Raw genomic sequence first — 18,267 nt, 5'->3', positions numbered from 1 at the left:
CATCCTTAAAGCAAGTAGCTATGATGAGGTCCTGTGTTTCTATTATTTCCTGAAACATGTGGTTAACCTTCCAAATCCAGGCACAGTCCATTGAGCTCTCTCGAGTTTCTCCTCTGGCAGCGTGTTCGTGCTGTGTCCAGAGACTTCGGCACAGGGTGCTGTGCGGCACTGCCAAGCGCTGCTGGCGGAAGGTGAAATCCTGGCCAGGACCTGGGGGCATAGGGATGCCCTGCAGGGGCAAGTGATGTAGCCACAGGGATGTGTGGCTGGGATGGGGAGGAGTGTGGTCACCCGGACAGCCGAGGAGGAGAGGAGGCAGAATGCCATGGGTGCTCTCAAGCTGCATCCATGCTTCGTTCTCCAGCTAATCCTTGGTGGATATACAGGAGTCTTGGAACTCCCTGCTCTGCTGCTGTGACTGCTTCCCCAACCTGGTGCAGTCCAACAAAGGCAAGTCATGGGAGATCTGCTCTTTAACTGTTGAACGCCCTTCTCATTTTGACTAATGCAGGGTTGGCGACTTTTCATGCAATAGCTCTGCTGCCAGGCTAGCAGGAACACTGCGATCCAGCAAAGCAGGAACAAGCAGCTGTGGCCTGAAACCTCTCCAGGCAGCTCAGCTAAAGCCCAAAGAGGAGGCGTACCAGCAAGCATTAGGAGCACTGCTGCATGGCCCAGAAGTCTGCCAAGGGCAACAGGTCTCTTCCCAGGACAGAGGAGAACAACCTGCTCTGCTCAGCTGGCATCACGTGCTGTGAGAGCGACAGGGAGCAGCTGTCCTGTGGGCTCCTGGCATATGAGCATCTGAGTACTACCTCTGGAGGAAGATCTTGATCAAGACAGCACCTGAGCCAAGCTTTGCCATCCGGACCAAGCTTTGCCCATTTCCAAAAAACCCTTGCCTAGCCCTGCTCCTCACTGATCTGGCACATGGTGCCTACATGCCAGGGCAAAGTCCAACTGCCCTTTGGTGCCCTGTAGTGTACCAGAAGGGCATCTCGCCAGCTGGTTATCTGTGGCCTCTTCTTTCAGGGCTCAACAGTGTCAAACCAGGCAGATCCAAATCCACCTGCTCTGCCCATCGGAGCAACTCCAGCCTGGGAAGCTGATGGATCTGCCCTTTGTCTTTATAAAGGGAGCAGTTCTGAGAACCTGGGAGCTTGGCTGGGGTTGAGAAGGGGTTTTGTGGGAAGGAGGCAGGAGGATGCGAGAGGGAGTGTGAGGGAGGCAGGAGGGACTGTGTTTGCGTGCAGTGGTCCCCCACCACACGTCTCCAGCTCAGTGGGGTCTGGGGTAACTTTTAAGAGGTTCTGCAAAGGGTAAGCGCACAAAAAGCTGGACTGCTGGTGTTGGAGGCACGTAAGTGCACAAAAAGCTAGACTGCTGGTGTTGGAGGCACGTGTGTATTGGGAAAAAATGGAGGCTGGTGGCTGTGAACAGCTAGTCCTGGGTCCTGTCATCAAACCAAAGGCAAGGGTCCAGCTGAGCCTCTGGCAGGACAGCCAGAAAAAGGCCAGAAGAGGCAGCTTGGTCCTTGGGTCTGATTTCATGTCTATCGCCATCCAGTTTTTGAACATTTTTCCAGTGGAGGAGCAAAGAGCGGAGCAGGCTGAGAGGCAGCCTCCGTCGCTTTCCAAGGGGAAAGGCAGAGACATCCCTCCTACCGCGTGATCAGGGCTGCCCCAACACCACAGGCTCTCTGCACAGGGCCCTGTGCCAGGTCCCCATCCTCCTCTTCAGAAATACCTTCCTATGCCCCTCTGCCATCCAGAATGGCACGGTGACTCAAGGAAACATAAGGAAACTTAGGTCAACTGCAGACATGGGCAGGATGAGGCATGGCTTTCAAAGGGAATGGGATTTTGGAGAAGAGACGCAGGGAAAGGTTTGGCGTTTCCGCATCAGGGACTTCCCAGCTTTATTTGCTGATGGGGTGTATCCTCTGCTGAGCGGAGCTCACAGGGGTGTGATGACTTGGATGGATCCAGGCCAGGGCTGAGTCGGCACAGGCTGCCAGGGGAGCAAAACGTGGGCTGCCTCAGTGGTCCCTGGAGGTGGCTGGGTCTGGGGTGTGGGGAGCTGGGACAGAACAAAGTGGCCGCCCAGTTTGGATTCAGTTGTGACTGAACTTGTCACAGGAAGGATCCATGTCTGGTTTGACACATTTCAAGCTTCAGTGGGTGAAAAGTGGGGAGGGGTCTGGGTTCAGGGGCTAGAAAGGTTGAGGGGAGTTTTGGGGAAGGTCAGTGGAGGAGATGGGAAGAGCCATGGAGGAGTGAACAGGAGACAGGGGCTAGAAGGGGATCAGTGGGACTGGGATGTTCAGGTCGAGGGGATAGGTGGGGTTTGGGGTATTTTCTTCACTCGCAGTTACCTCCTCTGATACTTCTTTGGGACACCCAAGAAGATCTCCATGAATGAAGAGCTCAGCGAGTGCTGGTGCCCTGCAGCAATGCTCCTGGTGGCAGCTGGTAGCACTGCACAAGTAAAGCAGATGCTTTCCAGCATCTCGTAATGATGATGTGTTTTTCCAAAGCAGTAAGTGGAAGCAGGTTTGGAGAACAGGTCCTGCGAAAGAGCACTTGTGCAAAGGTTTGCTAAGGCTTGGCTTGTCAGCAGCCAGTTCCCTCTCTTAGCTGGCACAGAGGCTTTTCCAAGCGTCCCTGTGAGCACCGATGCTGCTGAGAGGAAGAGCTTAAGGAGCTGGGCTGGGTCTTGGACACAGGGGCTCAGAGCTGCTCCCACAGATTCCCTCTTGCTCGTTTAGCCTCTCTCCACTCCTGTCATCAAAATTGGCACGAGAATCCTTTTTACCTGTCCTTTTTCTACTATTTTCAGAAGAGAGGTTAGTCTTAGCAAATGCATCTCTTAAGGGGCCTAATCCAATGGACCTTTGATTTTGTTTAGAGTTCAAGGCACTCCTAATACATATGATAAATTTATTTCTCTGAACAAAGCATCTTCTCTTCCTCCTTTGAAGTCCAAACTCAGCAGATGTGTTTGCTCTGAACAGCCATGAGCATGTGTAAGAGAGGTGATTACCCTCATTTAGGGCTATCTGTAGAGATTTTCTACAAATGTGACTGTCAGATGGATGTTTGAAGGAGTGTCAGGCCTTGTAAATACATCTGTGTTTTTGCTCTGATGCCTGCCAGAGCTCTGAATTCACTTTGTCGGGGACTACAAATACTGCTGAGCTCATGACTGTCTCTGAACTGTTTGAGCTGTACCTCTTTAAGTAACGCAAAGGAAGATAAATTTGTATTTGCTATTAGATCTTACCTCTGTTAATGAATAAAGAAATGTAAACGAAGTTGTTTGGGTATTGTAGATGACATTCACCTTTCCAACCAGCCTCTGCTGGCAATGGTACATGTGTACTCAAAATTAACTAGAGAATTGCAGTGGCCACAAAGAACAGCTCTATCTGGTCCCAAATATTGGTTTTTAGAGGCTGTGCTGGCAGTTTAAACATCGGAGGCACTGCAGAGAAATAGCCAGTGGTGCTGCTTCTGAGCTGAGTTAGGAAGACCATTTCAATTTTTTCTATGCCTTCTTTGCAGGAATCATCTTCATAAATTTGGGGAATCGCCTGCTTGAAAGCCCATTTCCTGAGGCACTTTGGGGTCTCTGTGTGAATCACTGGCACAGCACTGCTCAAAAAGAGCCCTGCGAGACACGTGCTGTAATGGTCTTTGCTCATCAGACAGGTTATAACTGGCACCATCACGCCACAGCCTGTGCTGGCAGCTCGTGTGGAGCTTAAACATGCCGTGGGTCTTGTTGTGGCAGTTTACAGGGAGCATCCTGCCTCCTTAGAGCCAACTTCAAGAGACCTGGGCTTCCCCGGTCAAACTGGCCAAAGCAAGTGTCTGTCTCTGGCTTGTTCCTTGCAGGGAGCAGCCAAAGCTGCTGGTCCCTCTTCCCAGAGACCTTCCGTTTGTGACTGGCTTATGAACAAATCCGTGTGAGGGCTGTATCCAAAATTCTGTAGTGAGGGAAAGTATGAGCAGAGAAACCCCAAGGTGAGGGCTTCTGGGGACCAGCACCCGCTCCTGTCCCTTCCTGCTGCTGCTGGCACAGCTCATGGTGCTGATTACACCCAGGGCTTTTCTCCACAGGACCGTGAGCAGGATTCTGACCAGATGAGAAAAAAATCCTTGTAAATACAAAATCTGGGCAACACAAAGGCGAGACCTGGCTGTTGAATTACGTCTGACTTTGTAGCTCTACCATGTTGACAGTTGCTCTCAGGGCTACCCCACTGGCATGGAAGCATGGCCTCTTGTGACAATAGACCCTGATCTTTGGAAGAGGAGCCTAATCCTCCTGTTTTATTTCCCCCCGACTTGCTTATCAGCACTTGTCAACGTGTAAGTTATTTTTGCTAGGAAAGTCTCTCTGAAAGTCTCTCTGAAATCCTTGCCCAGGCTGTCCGGCCCCCGCAGTGCTGGCATAGGGCAGTGTTTGCTAAGCCTGTCATAGCTGGGGTAAATGGTAAATGGTATAGTGGTGGTCTTGGTAGTGTTAGGTTTACGATTGGACTCAATGATCTTAAAGGTCTTTTCCAGCCTATACGATTCTGTGATTATGTAAATGTTTTCCTGGCTTAAAATTGGTGGCACAGCAACCTTCCTGAGCTGCCACACCTCTGCTGTGCCTGGGAACCAGCCCATGGCACGTCCCTTCCCTGCGGTGGCTGCTGACCTGCCAGGCTCTGGGGACGGGTGGCAGGGAGCAGGCACGCTGGCTCAGCTGCCTTTGTGGCACATGAGCATGCCCCAACGCACACGTTGGGAATGACTGATCTGGAGCAGGCACGCTGGCTCAGCTGCCTTTGTGGCACATGAGTGTGCCCCAACGCACACGTTGGGAATGACTGATCCAGGGCAGGCACGTGGATTTCTGCTCTGCTTTCACTTCGAGTGCTCTTGGAGCCTCCTCCATCCGTCCCACAGAGGTGGTTTGGCTCCCAACGGCCTCAGAGAGTGACTGGCCAAGGTGACTCCGGCCATTTCCTCCTTTGAGCTTTTATCCCCTCCCGGGTTCTTGCGATAAGACGTTACCTGTTTGGAGTAGCCTGTTCTGATCTGGAACAGGAGAAGTGTTTACCATGTGCCGTGAATCGGAGCTTCCTGGTTCATCTGCCAGGCACACTGACACCAAGCAACTGCCAGGGCCGGGCGCAGCGGCTGCCGTCACGTGGCTTTCATTCACCATGGGCTGGCAGAGCTGGCTCGTGGGATACGGGCCTTTTCCCACGCTGGGGCTGCGTAACGTGTGCCAGCACTGCAGCTCTGATTATAGCTCCGTACTTATCCCTGCAAACATTTAGTGCTTTGACAGGACGTGTATGTCACTGCGGAGCGCTGCCGATGCTGGTGGGGCTGTGACTATGGGCTGCGTTTTGCGTGGAAAGGGATGGATGTGGTGTTTGTGGAGAAGAAGCCAAAGGGGACCAGCTTGGGTAGGGACTGGGAGGTGCAGCGTGTGGGGTGGGGGCTGCAGCTCGGCTTTGCACTTGTGCACGAATTGGGGAACTTGTGACCAATGGGGTGGGTATGGCCTTTGAGGGGGTAATTTTTTCCCAAAGTGGAATTGTTTCCCAAATGTGGCTGTAGCCTGGCCAGGCTGCGCAGCAGCGTAGTGCCTCCTCCAGCGCATGATGCCCACAGAGGCCACTCCATCGCTGCCCAGGGGTACAGTGTGTTACACCCCGGGGGGCACGTTATACCCTTGGGAGTGTGTGATCAGCTGCTCCCCTATCATGGTCTTGTGTGCGTCCCACTTTGCGGTCACCACAGCCTTCAGTCATCCCTCTCTCAGCTTCCTCGCCCCTCCACAGCGCGTGGGTTTTGCCTGAATTTTACCACCTCCCCACCGGTAACAGGACCAGCCTCGCAGGAGGCCTGTGCAAGGGCTCCGGGGCTGGTTGCGTGGCAGATCCGGGGGCCCCAGATGCCCTCTAGCACCCTCGCCGCTGTGCCCACCCGGCAGCAGGCAAGGGCTGTGCACCGGAGGGAGCTGGGCGGGTGCCGGGACGGGGCTGGAGGTGCTGCGGGCCGCCTCGCACGGGGCGGGGGGGTACCCTTCACCTCCCCCGCTGCACCGGGGCCGGCGCACGGGGCGGTGCTTGGCGCAGGGCGGGCGGTGCTGGAGCTGGTGACCGGGGCCGGGGCCGGGGATGATGCAGGGTGCGAGGGACCGGTGGCGGGGCCAGTGGGCGGTGCGGTGCCGGGGGCGGTGCGCGGTGCCGGGCAGGGTGCGCGGCGGCGGAGGGGGATGGCGGCGGCGGAGCTGCAGGAGCTGCGGGCGCTGGTGGAGCGGGCGGGCGGGCGGCGGGCCGTGCTGCTGGTGGCCGAGGTGGCGGAGGGGGCCCCCGCGGCGGCCACGCTGGCCGCCTTCGCCCGCGACCTCCTGGGCGACGAGGTGCCGCCGGGGCCGGGGCCGGGGCCGGGGCCGGGGCCGGGGTGCCGGTCCCGGCGGCGGGCTAGCGGCGGGCGGCGGGCGCTGGGAGCGCGGCTGCTGCTGGTGCTGTGCCGCGGCGGGGCGGCGCGGGGCCGCGGGGCCCGGGCCCGCCTGCGGGAGGTGGTGCGGGACGTGCGCGGCCGCCTGCCCCCGGCGCCGCCGCCCGCCGTCGTCGGCGTCCTCCTGCCCGGCGCGGACGGGGAGGACGCGGCGGTGCTGGACGCCACGCTGCGGCGGCACTTCCCGGCGCCCGGCACGGTGCAGGCGGCCCGGTACAGCCCCGGCAGCCCCGCCGCCCTGCGCGACTGCCGCGCCGCCGCCTGCCGCGCCCTGCGGGCCGCCCTGCAGCACCCCGCAGGTACCGGGGGGGGACACCGGCCGGGGGGCAGCGGGTGGCCGGGCCGCTCCCTCCCTCACCCGGGGGCCGTGGGCTTTTACAATGGGATTTGCCCCGTTTTCCCGTGGGATCTTCTCCTCGGTGGGCTCTACCCCACCCCAATGGGATCTGACCGCTCCTGATGGGATCTCCCCCCACCCAATGGGATCTGGCTTTTCCCATTGGGATCTGACCAATCCTTATGGGATCTCCCCCCTGCCCCAGTGGGATCTGGCTTTTCCCATTGGGATCTGACCATTCCTGATGGGATCTTCCCCCCACCCAATCAGATCTGCCTTTCCCCAGTGGGATCTCTTTCATGCTGGTGGGATCAGACCCTTCCCAATGGGTTCTGCCTCTTTCTGGTGGGGTTCCCAGTCCTGGCAGCTGGGAAGGACAAACGTCCTAGCAGGCTGGGAAGCACTAGAGCAACTCTTGGATAGCAGGGATGTGGCAGCTGACAGCTGTGACACGGTGGCCATCCATGCTTATGGATGTGTGTTCTTGAGGACGCAGGATTGGGGTGCAGCCCTTGCTGTAGGGTGCAGGCAGGACCTGACCTTTCTGCGGGAGGAAGGTGCTTGTGCTGGCTTTGCATAATGAATAAGAACAGCAGCAAGTGGGTGTTTGGGTTTAAAACCACGCGTCTGTTGGTGGCCATTTTAAGCAACACGAGGATGGCAGGATGAAAGCTGGGTGTGAAACAAGCCTTGAGGAACAGCACTTGCCCTGGAGCGAAAGGCGAGTCATGTTTGTGTGCGAACGCGGGGCGCTGGGCAGCTGGGCAGGCTCTGCCCTCACAGGAGCCACACAAAACAGCCCTGGCTCACTTTAATCTTTGGCACTGCTTGTCATGGGCTGTTTCCCTTTCCTTCTCCCTTCTTTCATTTTTCCCACTTTTCCCTTGCTCCTCATCATTTCCAGGGGCTCTGGTGTTCTGCTCTCTTGCTGCCTTTACCCCGAGGGATCCTGGCACTTGCTTGCAGCACATTGACAGTGTCCTCTGGGATCCCAGAGCTGCTGCAGCTCAGGTGCTTCCTTCCATCAGTTCAGTCCAGAATCCTGGATCTGAACGTTGAGGAGCTTTAAGATGGCCAGGACCCACTGTGAGGGTGCAGGACTGTCTTCTGCCAACCCTTTGTACTGAGGCACGCATGATCCCCTTTCCAGCTTCTCTTCTTTTATGGGCTTTTGTGTTCCTCACATTGTTCCTCCTGCAAGAATTTCTGGTGTGCTTGCAGACACCAGTGAGCCCTCTGGTTCTGTTTGCAGCAGCCTGGTGGGACAGCAGCTGCAGAGGCAGTAAAACATCCCAGCATACGTGACTTTTTCCTACCTCTGCACATTGCTGGCGCTTGGCTCAGTACGTGTATTTTTGTGGCTAGCTGTGGCTTTGTCTTTTGTGCAGACATGGAAGCAGCATAGCAGCCAGCAGGGGAGAAAGAGGAGCAGAAGGAGCCAGAGCAGGTGTTGCAGCCTGTTTGTGTGTGCTTTGTAAGCACGGTGGGTAGGAGGACTCGGCGTGTTGCTTTAATTCACCTCTGATGTGCTGGCTGGTGCTCTTAGTCATTTAAGTGTCCCAGGACCTGCATGTGTAATGAGGATGCTCATCAGCTGCAGGGTTTAACCTTAGGCAGGAGCAGCTTCTTTCCATGTCCCTGTGAGCACTGCCTTCCAAAATCTCCATGTGGCCAGAGCTGCTGCAGCTCAGGTGCTTCTTTCCATCAGCTCAGTCCAGAATCCGTGCCTCTGGAGGGCACAGCCGTGCCCCTGGAGAGCTGGGGACCTGGCAGTGCCAGGCACCAGCTTCCTTGCAGCCTGCTCTCCTTTGCCCCATGGCTTTCCCACAAGCAAAGCACAAGGGGAATAATATCTTTAATGTAATGTGAAGGAGGACTGTGGGAAAGATGGGCATGGGGTTGCAGAGCACCCTGCAAAGCAGGTTCTAGGGATGCCACCGTAAAGATGTCCTTGGTCGGGGCTGAGCTTGTCTTGTTTCCCCTCTTGACTTTGAAAGTGGCTTCTGCTAAGCTGACAAAAGATGCTCTTGCATCTGGATAAGGGTGCTGGGAGGTGTACCGAGTGTAAGGCTCTGTGTACGTGTGCTGGTGCCCTTTTTATTTCAGCCCTGCCTCAAAGCCTCTTCCTGTTCCACACACATGGCTGCTCAGCTCTGCCCATGACAGTTGCTCTGGAACTGCAGCCCTCCCATGCCAGGAATGTCCTGGACACTGTTACTCGTGTGGTGGAGCTGGGACAGGAATCGCAATGGGGTTCCTGCATCTCTTGGGTCTAAGCAGAAATGTGCTGGACTGCTATCCTGGCATGCCTCAGTGGTGCCCAGAGTCCCCACACACTGCGAGGAGGGGGTGTGTTTATGGCTGGAGGTTTTGGTTTGTTGACTGGCAGAAAACACTGCCAATGTGAACCCTTTAGTGTCGCAATGATTTGATAAGCTGAAGGACACTGAAGCACTGAAGTGGTTTATCATTTGTTATCTGATTAGGAGGTGAAAGGCTAGACAATATTTCAATGGAGATGCTGAACAGCTGCTGTTGGAGACCATATAAAATATGCTGGTGTAGTGTTTTACAAGCTGCTGTAGTGTTTTACTATAATGGCTTGAAAGCCTGTAGTAACTTGCTGTGACCTTTGTTGTCCTTCAGAATAAATACTATACATTGATGGAGGCCACGTGCTCTCTGCATTTTGCAAGCAGTTACAGCGGTAGTTTCAGTGTGCTGCAAGTCTGCGTGTCCAGCAGGTCTCCCTGGGAGGGAGGAGTTGCTTAATAAAGCGGGGAGCAGTAAATAGGTTGATGTGGCAGAAGCTATGTGATAATACAAAAGAAAAACTTCTTCTGCAGGAATGCCCTAACCGTGTCAGTCCCCAGCCTTGCCATGTGTGCTGGCTGAGCTCCTGCCAGGTTTCTTGCTCACTCTGGGCTGCCACATCCAGGATGGTTTTGGCAGTGAGGTGGCAAAGTGGAAACCGAGACTGGGGACAAATTTCCAGGGCAGCAGAGAGTTTTCAGCCTGAAATAAGGATTGCCAGGAACTGCTCTGTGCTTTCCAGGGGTGGGCTCTGTGGAGTGGACCCGGTTTTGCTGCGAGGAGTTGGGCTCGTGGAGGGGAGATGTTGTGAGTCAGCAGTGGGGAGGTGGGGGAGCAGCAGGGCTGACCTGCTGGCAGTCTGATCTTGTCTTCTCTGGTTTATCCAGAAGAGGGGAAAGACAGGGAGAGGTGGAGGCTCCCATCCTTTCTGCGGTGTATTTCTTGGAGCCAGAGGAGCCGGAGAAATGGTCATGAAGGAAAAGCTGCAAACAATGTTCATGAAGGTATGCCCAGCTCTCTCCCTTATACTCCTGCTGTGTCTGTCAGAGGTTCCTCACTGACTCCCTGGTGGTCCTGGTGCCAGACCCCTTGCTGGTGACCTCCTTAAGCTATTTCCAGCTCCGTAACTGACATCTCTTCCCTAGCCGTGGCTTGGCCAGAACCTGAAGACAAACAGCACACGCCTGGCTGCTGTGTTGCTGTCCCCTTGTTTTCTGACCTTTCGCTTGGCTAAATAAAAACACACTGGCTCTGGTGCCCAGCTACACCCCTGGGAGCAGCGCTGGACTCAGCTGCACTTTGCAGGAGTTCCTGGCAGCAGAACTACTGTCCATCCAAACAATGAATTGGAAGCATCACCCTGAACTTACATGATATTTTCTGCAAACACAGCTGGAAGGAGTGTCCCCAAACCACTTGCATTTGGGGTGAGGGGGGAGGAGGAAGAGGGCGGTCAGCCTTGGGCTCCCTGATTCAAAGGGTTCAGGTACCAAATAGTCTCGTGTTCAGTCTTTGCTGTACCATTGGCACTTCTGCTCGCCTTTCCCAGCAGTGATTGTCTTTTTGCAGAGAGCCCCCCCATGCAGGAGGCTGCAAGGTGCATGGTGTGGAGATCCAGACCGCCCTTCAGAGCACGTAGAGGAGGGGAAGCTCCCCCACTGTAAAAAGCATAAGGGTGTGAGAAAACAACTGAAATGTTTGTGCAGCTTTGAGACATGTCCCCTAGGGTCAGAAAATGTAAGTGTCTGATCTTGCAGTCAGTGCCAGGCAGGTGATGCGTCATGGCCATGCAGCTTGCTCTGAGATTGCTGAGACTGCAGGAGGCCAGGGAGCTGGGCCCCGTGCTCCTTTGGTCATAGATCACCCCTGTTTGTTGAGCCAATGTTGAGTTTGTAAAGCAAAATGAAAATCAGTTATGAAAAAAATCAGCTGTGTTTAGGTCGTAAGTATATATCAATTGCTTTGTCCCATACTTTCTTTTCCTGTTGTTTTAAGTTGCATTTTGCATGAAGAAGGGTTTCTCATTCAGATCTCCCTTGAGGTCTCTCTGCTCTTTGCAGATGACCTGCAGGACCCCGAGGAAGAAGTGGCTCTGACTATCCTCTCTCCCAATGGAAACTATGAAGAAGCTGCTGGAGACACGGGCACCTAGATCTGCTGGGCGCCCAGCACAGTCTGTGTCCCAGATCTACCCGGTGGATTTGGAGCACTGGGAGGAGGAGCTGGTGCATGCCCACTCACCCTCTCCTCTGAGGACCCACTGCTCTGGGGAGAAGCTGCTCGGCTTAGCTCGCCGGGGTCTTCTGTAGCTGCCAACAGCCTCTGAGGTCTGGGCCAGAGAGCCGTCCCCTGCTGCACCCTGCTGCCCGGGGGTGCCTGGAGCTGCCGATGGACGCTGGGCTTCTGAGAAGCCCTTTTGGGATGTATCTCACGTTCTGGGCAAGATGACGTGGGGACCTTGTGTGTGAAATGCAGCCACCTGCTTGAAGAAAGAGGAATGCTTTCTAATTCTGAGCAAAGTTCCCTGCTGAGATTGCTGGGGCTGGCCTCCCTGGCAAACAGATTCTGCTGCCTTGTTTTCCTGCTTTATTGCTGCTTTGAAGTTCCCGCCCTCTCTCTGATCAGGAAAAAAAGAGACAAATAACAGGGTGGCATGGAGACTGCAATGGGATTAAATATGAGGTCTCGGATCTACCAGCTACTGAAAAGGCTTGAATGTAACTGTGTAATGTGAAGAAACGCAGTAACAGCCCACTGTGGGTAGCAAGAGTAACACAAAAGATACTGATAGTAATGGCAGCTGGAGCAGGGTGTGGTTTGGGAGCAGGATCCATCCCTCTGGCTTGTCCTGGTGCTCACAGACTGACTGATGGACTGCCTGGGTTGGAGGGGGTGGCAGACGGACGCTACGGTGTGGCTGATGCTAGATGGGGTTATGGGAGAGGCCCATCTTACCTGGGACATCTCCACAGCAATGTGGTGGCAGGTCTTGGAGGTGGCCTGCAGCAGTCCTCTCAACAAGATGTGGCTGCTTCATAAATAAATATAAAAATATAATCTATTTAAGTAGTTCCAAAGGGCTGCCTGTAGCCTGTGGGGCAACACAATTAATTATAAATCCTTGGTTTATGAGGAATATTATTACAATGGTAGGAATACCTCTTTTATTTTTACTTTAATGCAACATAAACCAGGTCCTGTTTTATTTTTAGCACAAGCTGGGGTTTTTTTGGCAGTGGCTGTCCTTTTGAAGTTTCAGGCCAGAAACTTCAGTCCATCATGTCCTGCCTACCTCTTCTCTGGGTTAGCTGCTGAATTATGGCAGTACGTCCTCTGTGCACATCTGTCCTTCCTCTTGCTCCTTTTTTTCCCAGTGGCAGCTGAAGAGTCTGCAGTCCTGCCAGCTCCGGCCAGTAGTCTCTCCCAGCAGTGTGCCTTCGGCATCCCTCTAACTCTTACCTGGAGTAGGGAATGGGTTTTTTTACCCAGCTCTGCTCATGATCACGATCATCAACATTTTTCAACAAACCATTTTTCTGTGCCTCAGTTTCCCCAACAGTAGGATGGGGACAGCAACACCTACCTACCTCGCTGGAGTAATGATGTTAATGCTGGAGTGGAGCTTAGCAGCTCTTGGGTTTAGAGTCGGTCCCTTTTGTGATGGTGCTTTGCCCTTTTGGCTGGGAGAGAGCAGTTGAGGGTGTCCGGGGCATGCTGGTGGGGTTGAGTGGGAGAGATGGGGAGCGTTTCCAGGTGTGCTTAGCAAGTCTCTGTGTTATCATGCTGCTCGTGAATGTGTTGGGATAGTGAGGCTTGGTCTACATAGGAAAGCTTTGCCTGAAATGCAGCCGTAAGGTGCTGTAGCTGCTCCATAAGAAGGCGGGAGCGAGGGGGTAGGTGGATGCCAAGTCCCTGTGAGGAGCATTTGGGGAAGTGCATGTGGCACCTCTTCACAGCAGAAACACTTTCCTGTCTGGGTGTGGGCTGGAGAGAGTGAATCTAGGAGACAGCTGACGTTGTCAGAGCGTGTTGCTCTGCAGAGAGGGCACCGAACCCGCTCTCCTTCCAGCCTGCAGGATTTCTGTAGGTTTTCTTTGCTTATGACCAGGTCGAAAAGACAGATGTAACCAAATGACTTTATTAAGTCACTTGGTGTGGGTGGCTGTATTTGTGACCCTGGGCTTCAGCACTGAGTAGCAAGTGCTTCTTAGTGAGATGAAGGTATCCTCCTGCTCTGTCCCTGGCATGAGCACGTAGGTCTGCCATGCACTGGAGTCCCTCTGCTCGTCTTCACAGCAGAGCCCAGGTCGCTGGGCAGTTACGTACTTTCCCGATAAAGCCCTTGGTTAGGGGAGTCCAGTAGGACTTGACAGCATGATCAGGTGAATCTTTATATTCTTGCAGTATTTGGCCTTTGCCGCCTAGAATTTACCCATGAAGAGGTGGCCCAACAGTACAGATTTGCAGTTATAAACCTATCTTAGTGCTACAAATCCAATGGATTTATTTACTGGTAATCTTTAAGTAAATCAAGCAAGTTTACCCTTGCAGTGAGACTTTAGTGGAAGTGGATGAACTGCCTGGGGTTTAGGAGGTGTGAGTGGGAATACATTTGACCAAGTATTGTTTTCCTTTGACTGAGGAATAAAAGTGACTTGAATTGTTTTTTTCTTTTTTTTTTTTCACCAGCTGGACATGCAGAGGTGCAGCAGATAGTTTTACATGTTTAATTGATTTAATAATTTAAGGGCACTGTTACCTTACATGCTTGCTTGTAAAGACGTTTAATTTCTGAATTGGAACATGCTTCGGTTTGTTTTTTGTTTGTCATGGTGTTATCCTTAAAGTAGCATTGTGCATGGTTTAACTGATATTTCTCTTGATTTAAATAAAAGGTATATTGGGAGGGAATGGAAGTGACCCCAGTATATGGTATCCAGAAGATCAGCAGAATTGGTCTGCGTGCAGCTCACGCAGGCTGCTCACCCGTGGGCAGCGGGGAAGGCTGGAGACCTTCTCGGCTGTCTGAGAAGAGCGGGGCTGACCCTCCTGGCACGGTGGGTAGGGCTCTGATAACGTTCATTAATAACATTCGCTAACTGAGGCCATTAGGTTTCCTCAAGGAACTCCAGTCCTTCAGAAAGTATTTTTTCCTATTTAGTAGAAACAGGTAGAAGCGAGTGTCGCTGCAGTCTGGGTGCTTTGATCTCTTGTTGTGCAGCACCATTTGCCGTTGAGCTGGATTTTCCTTGGGGCGAATCCACCAGCCCGAATTTCCCATCTGTGTGTACTGGAACCGAAGCAGGAGCCAAAATGACTCCACGCTCCTCCACAGCTGGGACACCTTCAGGCACACGTGTGCGTGGGAGATCTGGACGTGCCCTGTGCCGCAAAGTGACGGATGGGGGAAGGATTTGGCGAGGGGCTGCCAGATGCACCTGTACACGTGCTTCCCTTTTTAAGGGAGAAATGGGTTTGAGTGAGGCCCTTCCCCACGGCTACGAGGTATGTGTGAGGGGCCGGGTCCCCACAGGCTGCCCGCAAGAGGTGGTGAATCCACGGGGTAAAATCCCCGATCCCGCGGGACACGCCTCTGCCCCCCAAAATGCCACCCCATTGCGGGCAGCCTGTCCTGGCCGGGGGGAGCCGCCGCCTGCGCGGTGCAGCCTGGCAGAAGGGGGCAGCCGTTCGTCGGGGCACAGCGCAAACGTGGGCATTCACAGGGTCACCCGTGGGGATCCCACAGCCCTTGGCCCCGCAGCCCCCCTTGCCGGCTCCCTACCCTCCCCGGCCAAGCATGAGGCGGCCGCCCTGCGGGCCCGGTGTGGGGTCTGCGGAGTCCGTGGGGCCCCGTGTGGGGGTGGCGAGGTGCGTGGGGCTGGCGGGGCCCGCGGCGTGGCGGCAGACGAAGGTGCGAGGCCCCGTGAGGCAGAGCTGCCCCGCTCGCGCCTGGCGGTTTCTCCGCTGCCCCGCGCAGGCGATCGCCACGGGCACCTTTCCCGGGAGCAGCGGGGTCCTGCCGGAAGGGGCCCTTCGCGGCACTTCCGGGCCGGGCGGCGGCGGAGCGGCAGCGGCGCGGCGCGGACCCCGGGCGGCGGCACCACCACCGCACCTGGGCCGGAGCGGGCCGGACCGGACCCCACCTCCCTCCGCGGGCCGGGCGGGCGACACCATGATCACCTCGGCCGGTGAGGGAGCGGCGCGGGGTAGCGTTACCCGCCGGGGTTTCGCTGAGTCAGGGCCGTGACTGGGCACCGCCGCAGGCCGCGGGGGCGCCGGCCGCAGCGCTCCGTGGGGCCGCCCATCATGGGGGCCTCCCCCCGCCCCAGACACCCCTGGCCGGTTGCCGCCGTGCGCCCCGGCGGGAGCGGGAGGCCTCCCCGGTGCCCGGCGGCTCGCCGCAACCGGCACTTTAAGCCTGAGCCGCGGGAGGCGGGGGGGCTGCCCCATGTCTGATGCTCGCCCGTGTCCCCCCGGGGCGGCTTCCCGCCCTCCCCCGGGTGCTGCGGCGGCCTGAGCGGGGCCGGCTCTCCGGCGGGCTCGGTGGGGACGCGCGGGAGGCAGAGGCGGCTGCCTGCCCGTCCCGGCGCCGCGTCCACCTCCTGCCGGTACTGAAAAAGGGCACTCTGGTGGCTTTGCGATCCCCCTGGCAGACACTGGGGTGCTCCTGCGCCGCAGTCGTGAACTGAAGGTCTTTGCCTGCTTAAAGGGAATAACTAACGCATGGGAGGTGTAAAACCTGTGGGCGGTAGGGGTCTGTAGGAGGTACAGCAAGGAATGAGAAAAGGGGAAGAGGCAGACTTGAACTTTGGAGAGGGTCAAATACCTTGCAGAGGAAAAGCCAGCCTAAAGAGTCCAGGCTAATGAAGTGTGTGAGCAATTAGATGTTAAACACTGTTTCTGGATCTACCGAGAACTTCATAGTGTAAAAAAACATGAGAAGTATTTCCAAAAGTAATACGTGACTGGTTGTGGCTTTGTGAGAGAAACAGTGCAGAGGATATTAGTCTGTAAGTAGGTTTCTCTTTCTGAACCCTTTGCTTCATGTTTAAGTTTTATTTTACTTGAGGAGAAGTAGGAATTCATTTCAAAGCGGTTTTTAAAAGGTAGAAATGGTAGGTTGAATAGGAGTGAGATTGCTTCCTCCTGATAGATTAGGTCAGGTAAATGCAGGAGCTTTTTTTTAAAAAAAGTATAATCATACATTTGGAGTACAGTTGCAGAAAACAGCTGGAAGGAGCGCTGTGGGGTGGGCTACTGAACCTGCCTTCCTTGCCTAAGGGCCACATCAGTGCTCCTTCAGTTGTTACTGACAGACATGTGTCTAACCTGGTTTTAAAAAATCTCTTATAATGGAGGTTATACAACCTCTTAGGCAAAGTGAATAACTGCCTTGCTGTCAGAATACTTTTCTTATCATCAAACCTCAATCTTTGAAGCTTCAAATAAAGCTTAGTCTTACTATTCCTGTTCATATCTGACACAAAGATCAGATCATTCTCTTTCTGCTGGCAGCTGCCCTGTACGTGTATGAACTCTGTACCCTTCCCAGGTTTCTGTGGCCTAACCAGTTACAGACCTCCAGTCAACCTTTGTAAGTCCCGATTGCTAGACCTCTTTGTTCTTATTGCTCAGTTCTGAACACCCTGGTTTGCTCATAACTCTTAAAACATGGTGCCCAGCACTGGACACAGCGGTCTGGCTCAGGTGTGCCGGTGCCAAGCAGAGGGAAGGATTGCTTCATAATATCTGCCAAGAAATGCTCTCACTTACACATCTCAGTGTGAAGTTTGGGTTCTCTGCCTCCCACTGCAGCCATATGATATTATTGATCATGTTTCATCTTAATCCACTGCACTATTCAGATTCCTTTCTATGTACAATTTAGTTTTGACCTGCACACTCTCCTTTGAAATTTGTCGAGGTCCTTTGAAAGCCCAGTTCAGCCCCCCAGTAGGCTTGCTGGCCTTTCCACTTTGATGTCTTATTTAGATTTAAAAATATTATCAATCTATACAACAGATGAAAGATTAAAAGTGGTGAATTGTGTTGGACTTTGATCAGATCCTATTCCAACCCTTTCAGTTGCGTCCTTGCAATCTGACAATGAAACCCTCTATAACCATTCTTCAGATTGAGCTCCCCAAATAACTGTGAACCTCTCTTTCAGTTATGTCAGTTAAACAGTATTCCTGTAGCTGTTTGTACAAATGTTCTGGGACAGCATCAGGAGTCTTGCTAAAGCTGCGAGGTACAACATCTTCTCTTAGCCATGAGGCCTGTTTCCTTGGCATGAAAAAAGTTAGGATGTTTTAACATGATCTTCTTTATGCCCCTTGGGGAAGTGGGAAGTGATTTGCTAGAAAGCAGTCAGCAAACTAGTGATGGAGCCAGAAGTAAATCCCAGATTCTCTGAGTTCTTGTCTAATATGTTTTCCTCTAAGAAAGATCATCTTTTATAAACAGTGTACCTTTCAGTTATAAATTCTGAACTATTTTATATCATGTTCAATACAAACTTGGATCTGATCTTTGAATTTTAATACTGAAGATTTTAAACCAGCATTCCAGAGACAGCCTTCTTTCCTGTTCTGTTGGTTTTGAACTAAATAACATGTGCACTTTTGAAACAGAGAGTGTCCAAAACTGACTATGATCTTGTTTTGCAGCTGGAATTATCTCTCTTCTGGACGAAGAAGAGCCACAGCTCAAGGTAGTAAGCTTTTACATCTGGGAGCAAATAACAGCAAATGCATTATGTTGAGAGCTTAAAATCAGAAATGAGTGGATCTCAATGGTTGGACAGCAACAGGTGGGCCCCAGATCATATCTAGCCTGAAAGCTGAAAGGAAGGGCTTAAATAACATGATAACAGATGCCAAACTTCCTTGTTTTGAACATGAATCAAACTGGAGTTTCACATGCAGAGATCTCTATTCACCAAAGCTCCCAGCTCTCTGATGGTAATGGGGCTTTGTTACTTAAAAGTGTTCCAGACACTGCATTTTGAGTACGTAAAATTCAAAGCTGAAGAACATCTTGAGTTTTTAGCATAATTTAAGCAATGTAAAACAAAATCACAGTTACAGT

General features: G+C 53.6%; 2 protein-coding genes across 5 annotated transcripts in view; both read left to right on the top strand.

Annotated features, from left to right (window-relative positions):
* The first annotated feature begins 6,277 nt into the window (after positions 1-6,277).
* Positions 6,278-13,979, top strand: C7H2orf72 (chromosome 7 C2orf72 homolog). Of its 2 annotated transcripts, none has more exons than XM_075507072.1 (3): positions 6,278-6,826; positions 10,065-10,181; positions 11,238-13,979. In XM_075507072.1, the coding sequence occupies exons 1-3, from the start codon at positions 6,283-6,285 to the stop codon at positions 11,327-11,329; spliced, it is 753 nt and encodes a 250-aa protein (XP_075363187.1). In that variant the 5' UTR covers positions 6,278-6,282; the 3' UTR covers positions 11,330-13,979. The 2 variants fall into 2 exon arrangements, with proteins under 2 accessions (XP_075363187.1, XP_075363188.1); XM_075507073.1 differs by having other exon boundaries at positions 10,749-13,979.
* A 1,235-nt stretch (positions 13,980-15,214) lies between these two features.
* PSMD1 (proteasome 26S subunit, non-ATPase 1) overlaps positions 15,215-18,267 on the top strand; it is a 75,443-nt gene continuing 72,390 nt past the window's right edge. The window contains exons 1-2 of one of the 3 annotated variants that reach the window (XM_075507068.1): positions 15,215-15,365; positions 17,847-17,890. In XM_075507068.1, the coding sequence (XP_075363183.1) occupies positions 15,350-15,365; positions 17,847-17,890 (60 nt within the window). In that variant the 5' untranslated portion in view covers positions 15,215-15,349. Of the gene's footprint in view, positions 15,366-17,846; positions 17,894-17,956; positions 17,990-18,267 lie in introns of those variants that run through there. The other 2 variants (XM_075507067.1, XM_075507069.1) reach the window with 2 other exon arrangements.

The sequence above is a fragment of the Mycteria americana genome, chromosome 7 (genome assembly GCF_035582795.1).
Source record: "Mycteria americana isolate JAX WOST 10 ecotype Jacksonville Zoo and Gardens chromosome 7, USCA_MyAme_1.0, whole genome shotgun sequence".
NCBI lineage: Eukaryota > Metazoa > Chordata > Aves > Ciconiiformes > Ciconiidae > Mycteria > Mycteria americana.
This window is presented reverse-complemented; position numbering and strand designations above follow the sequence as displayed.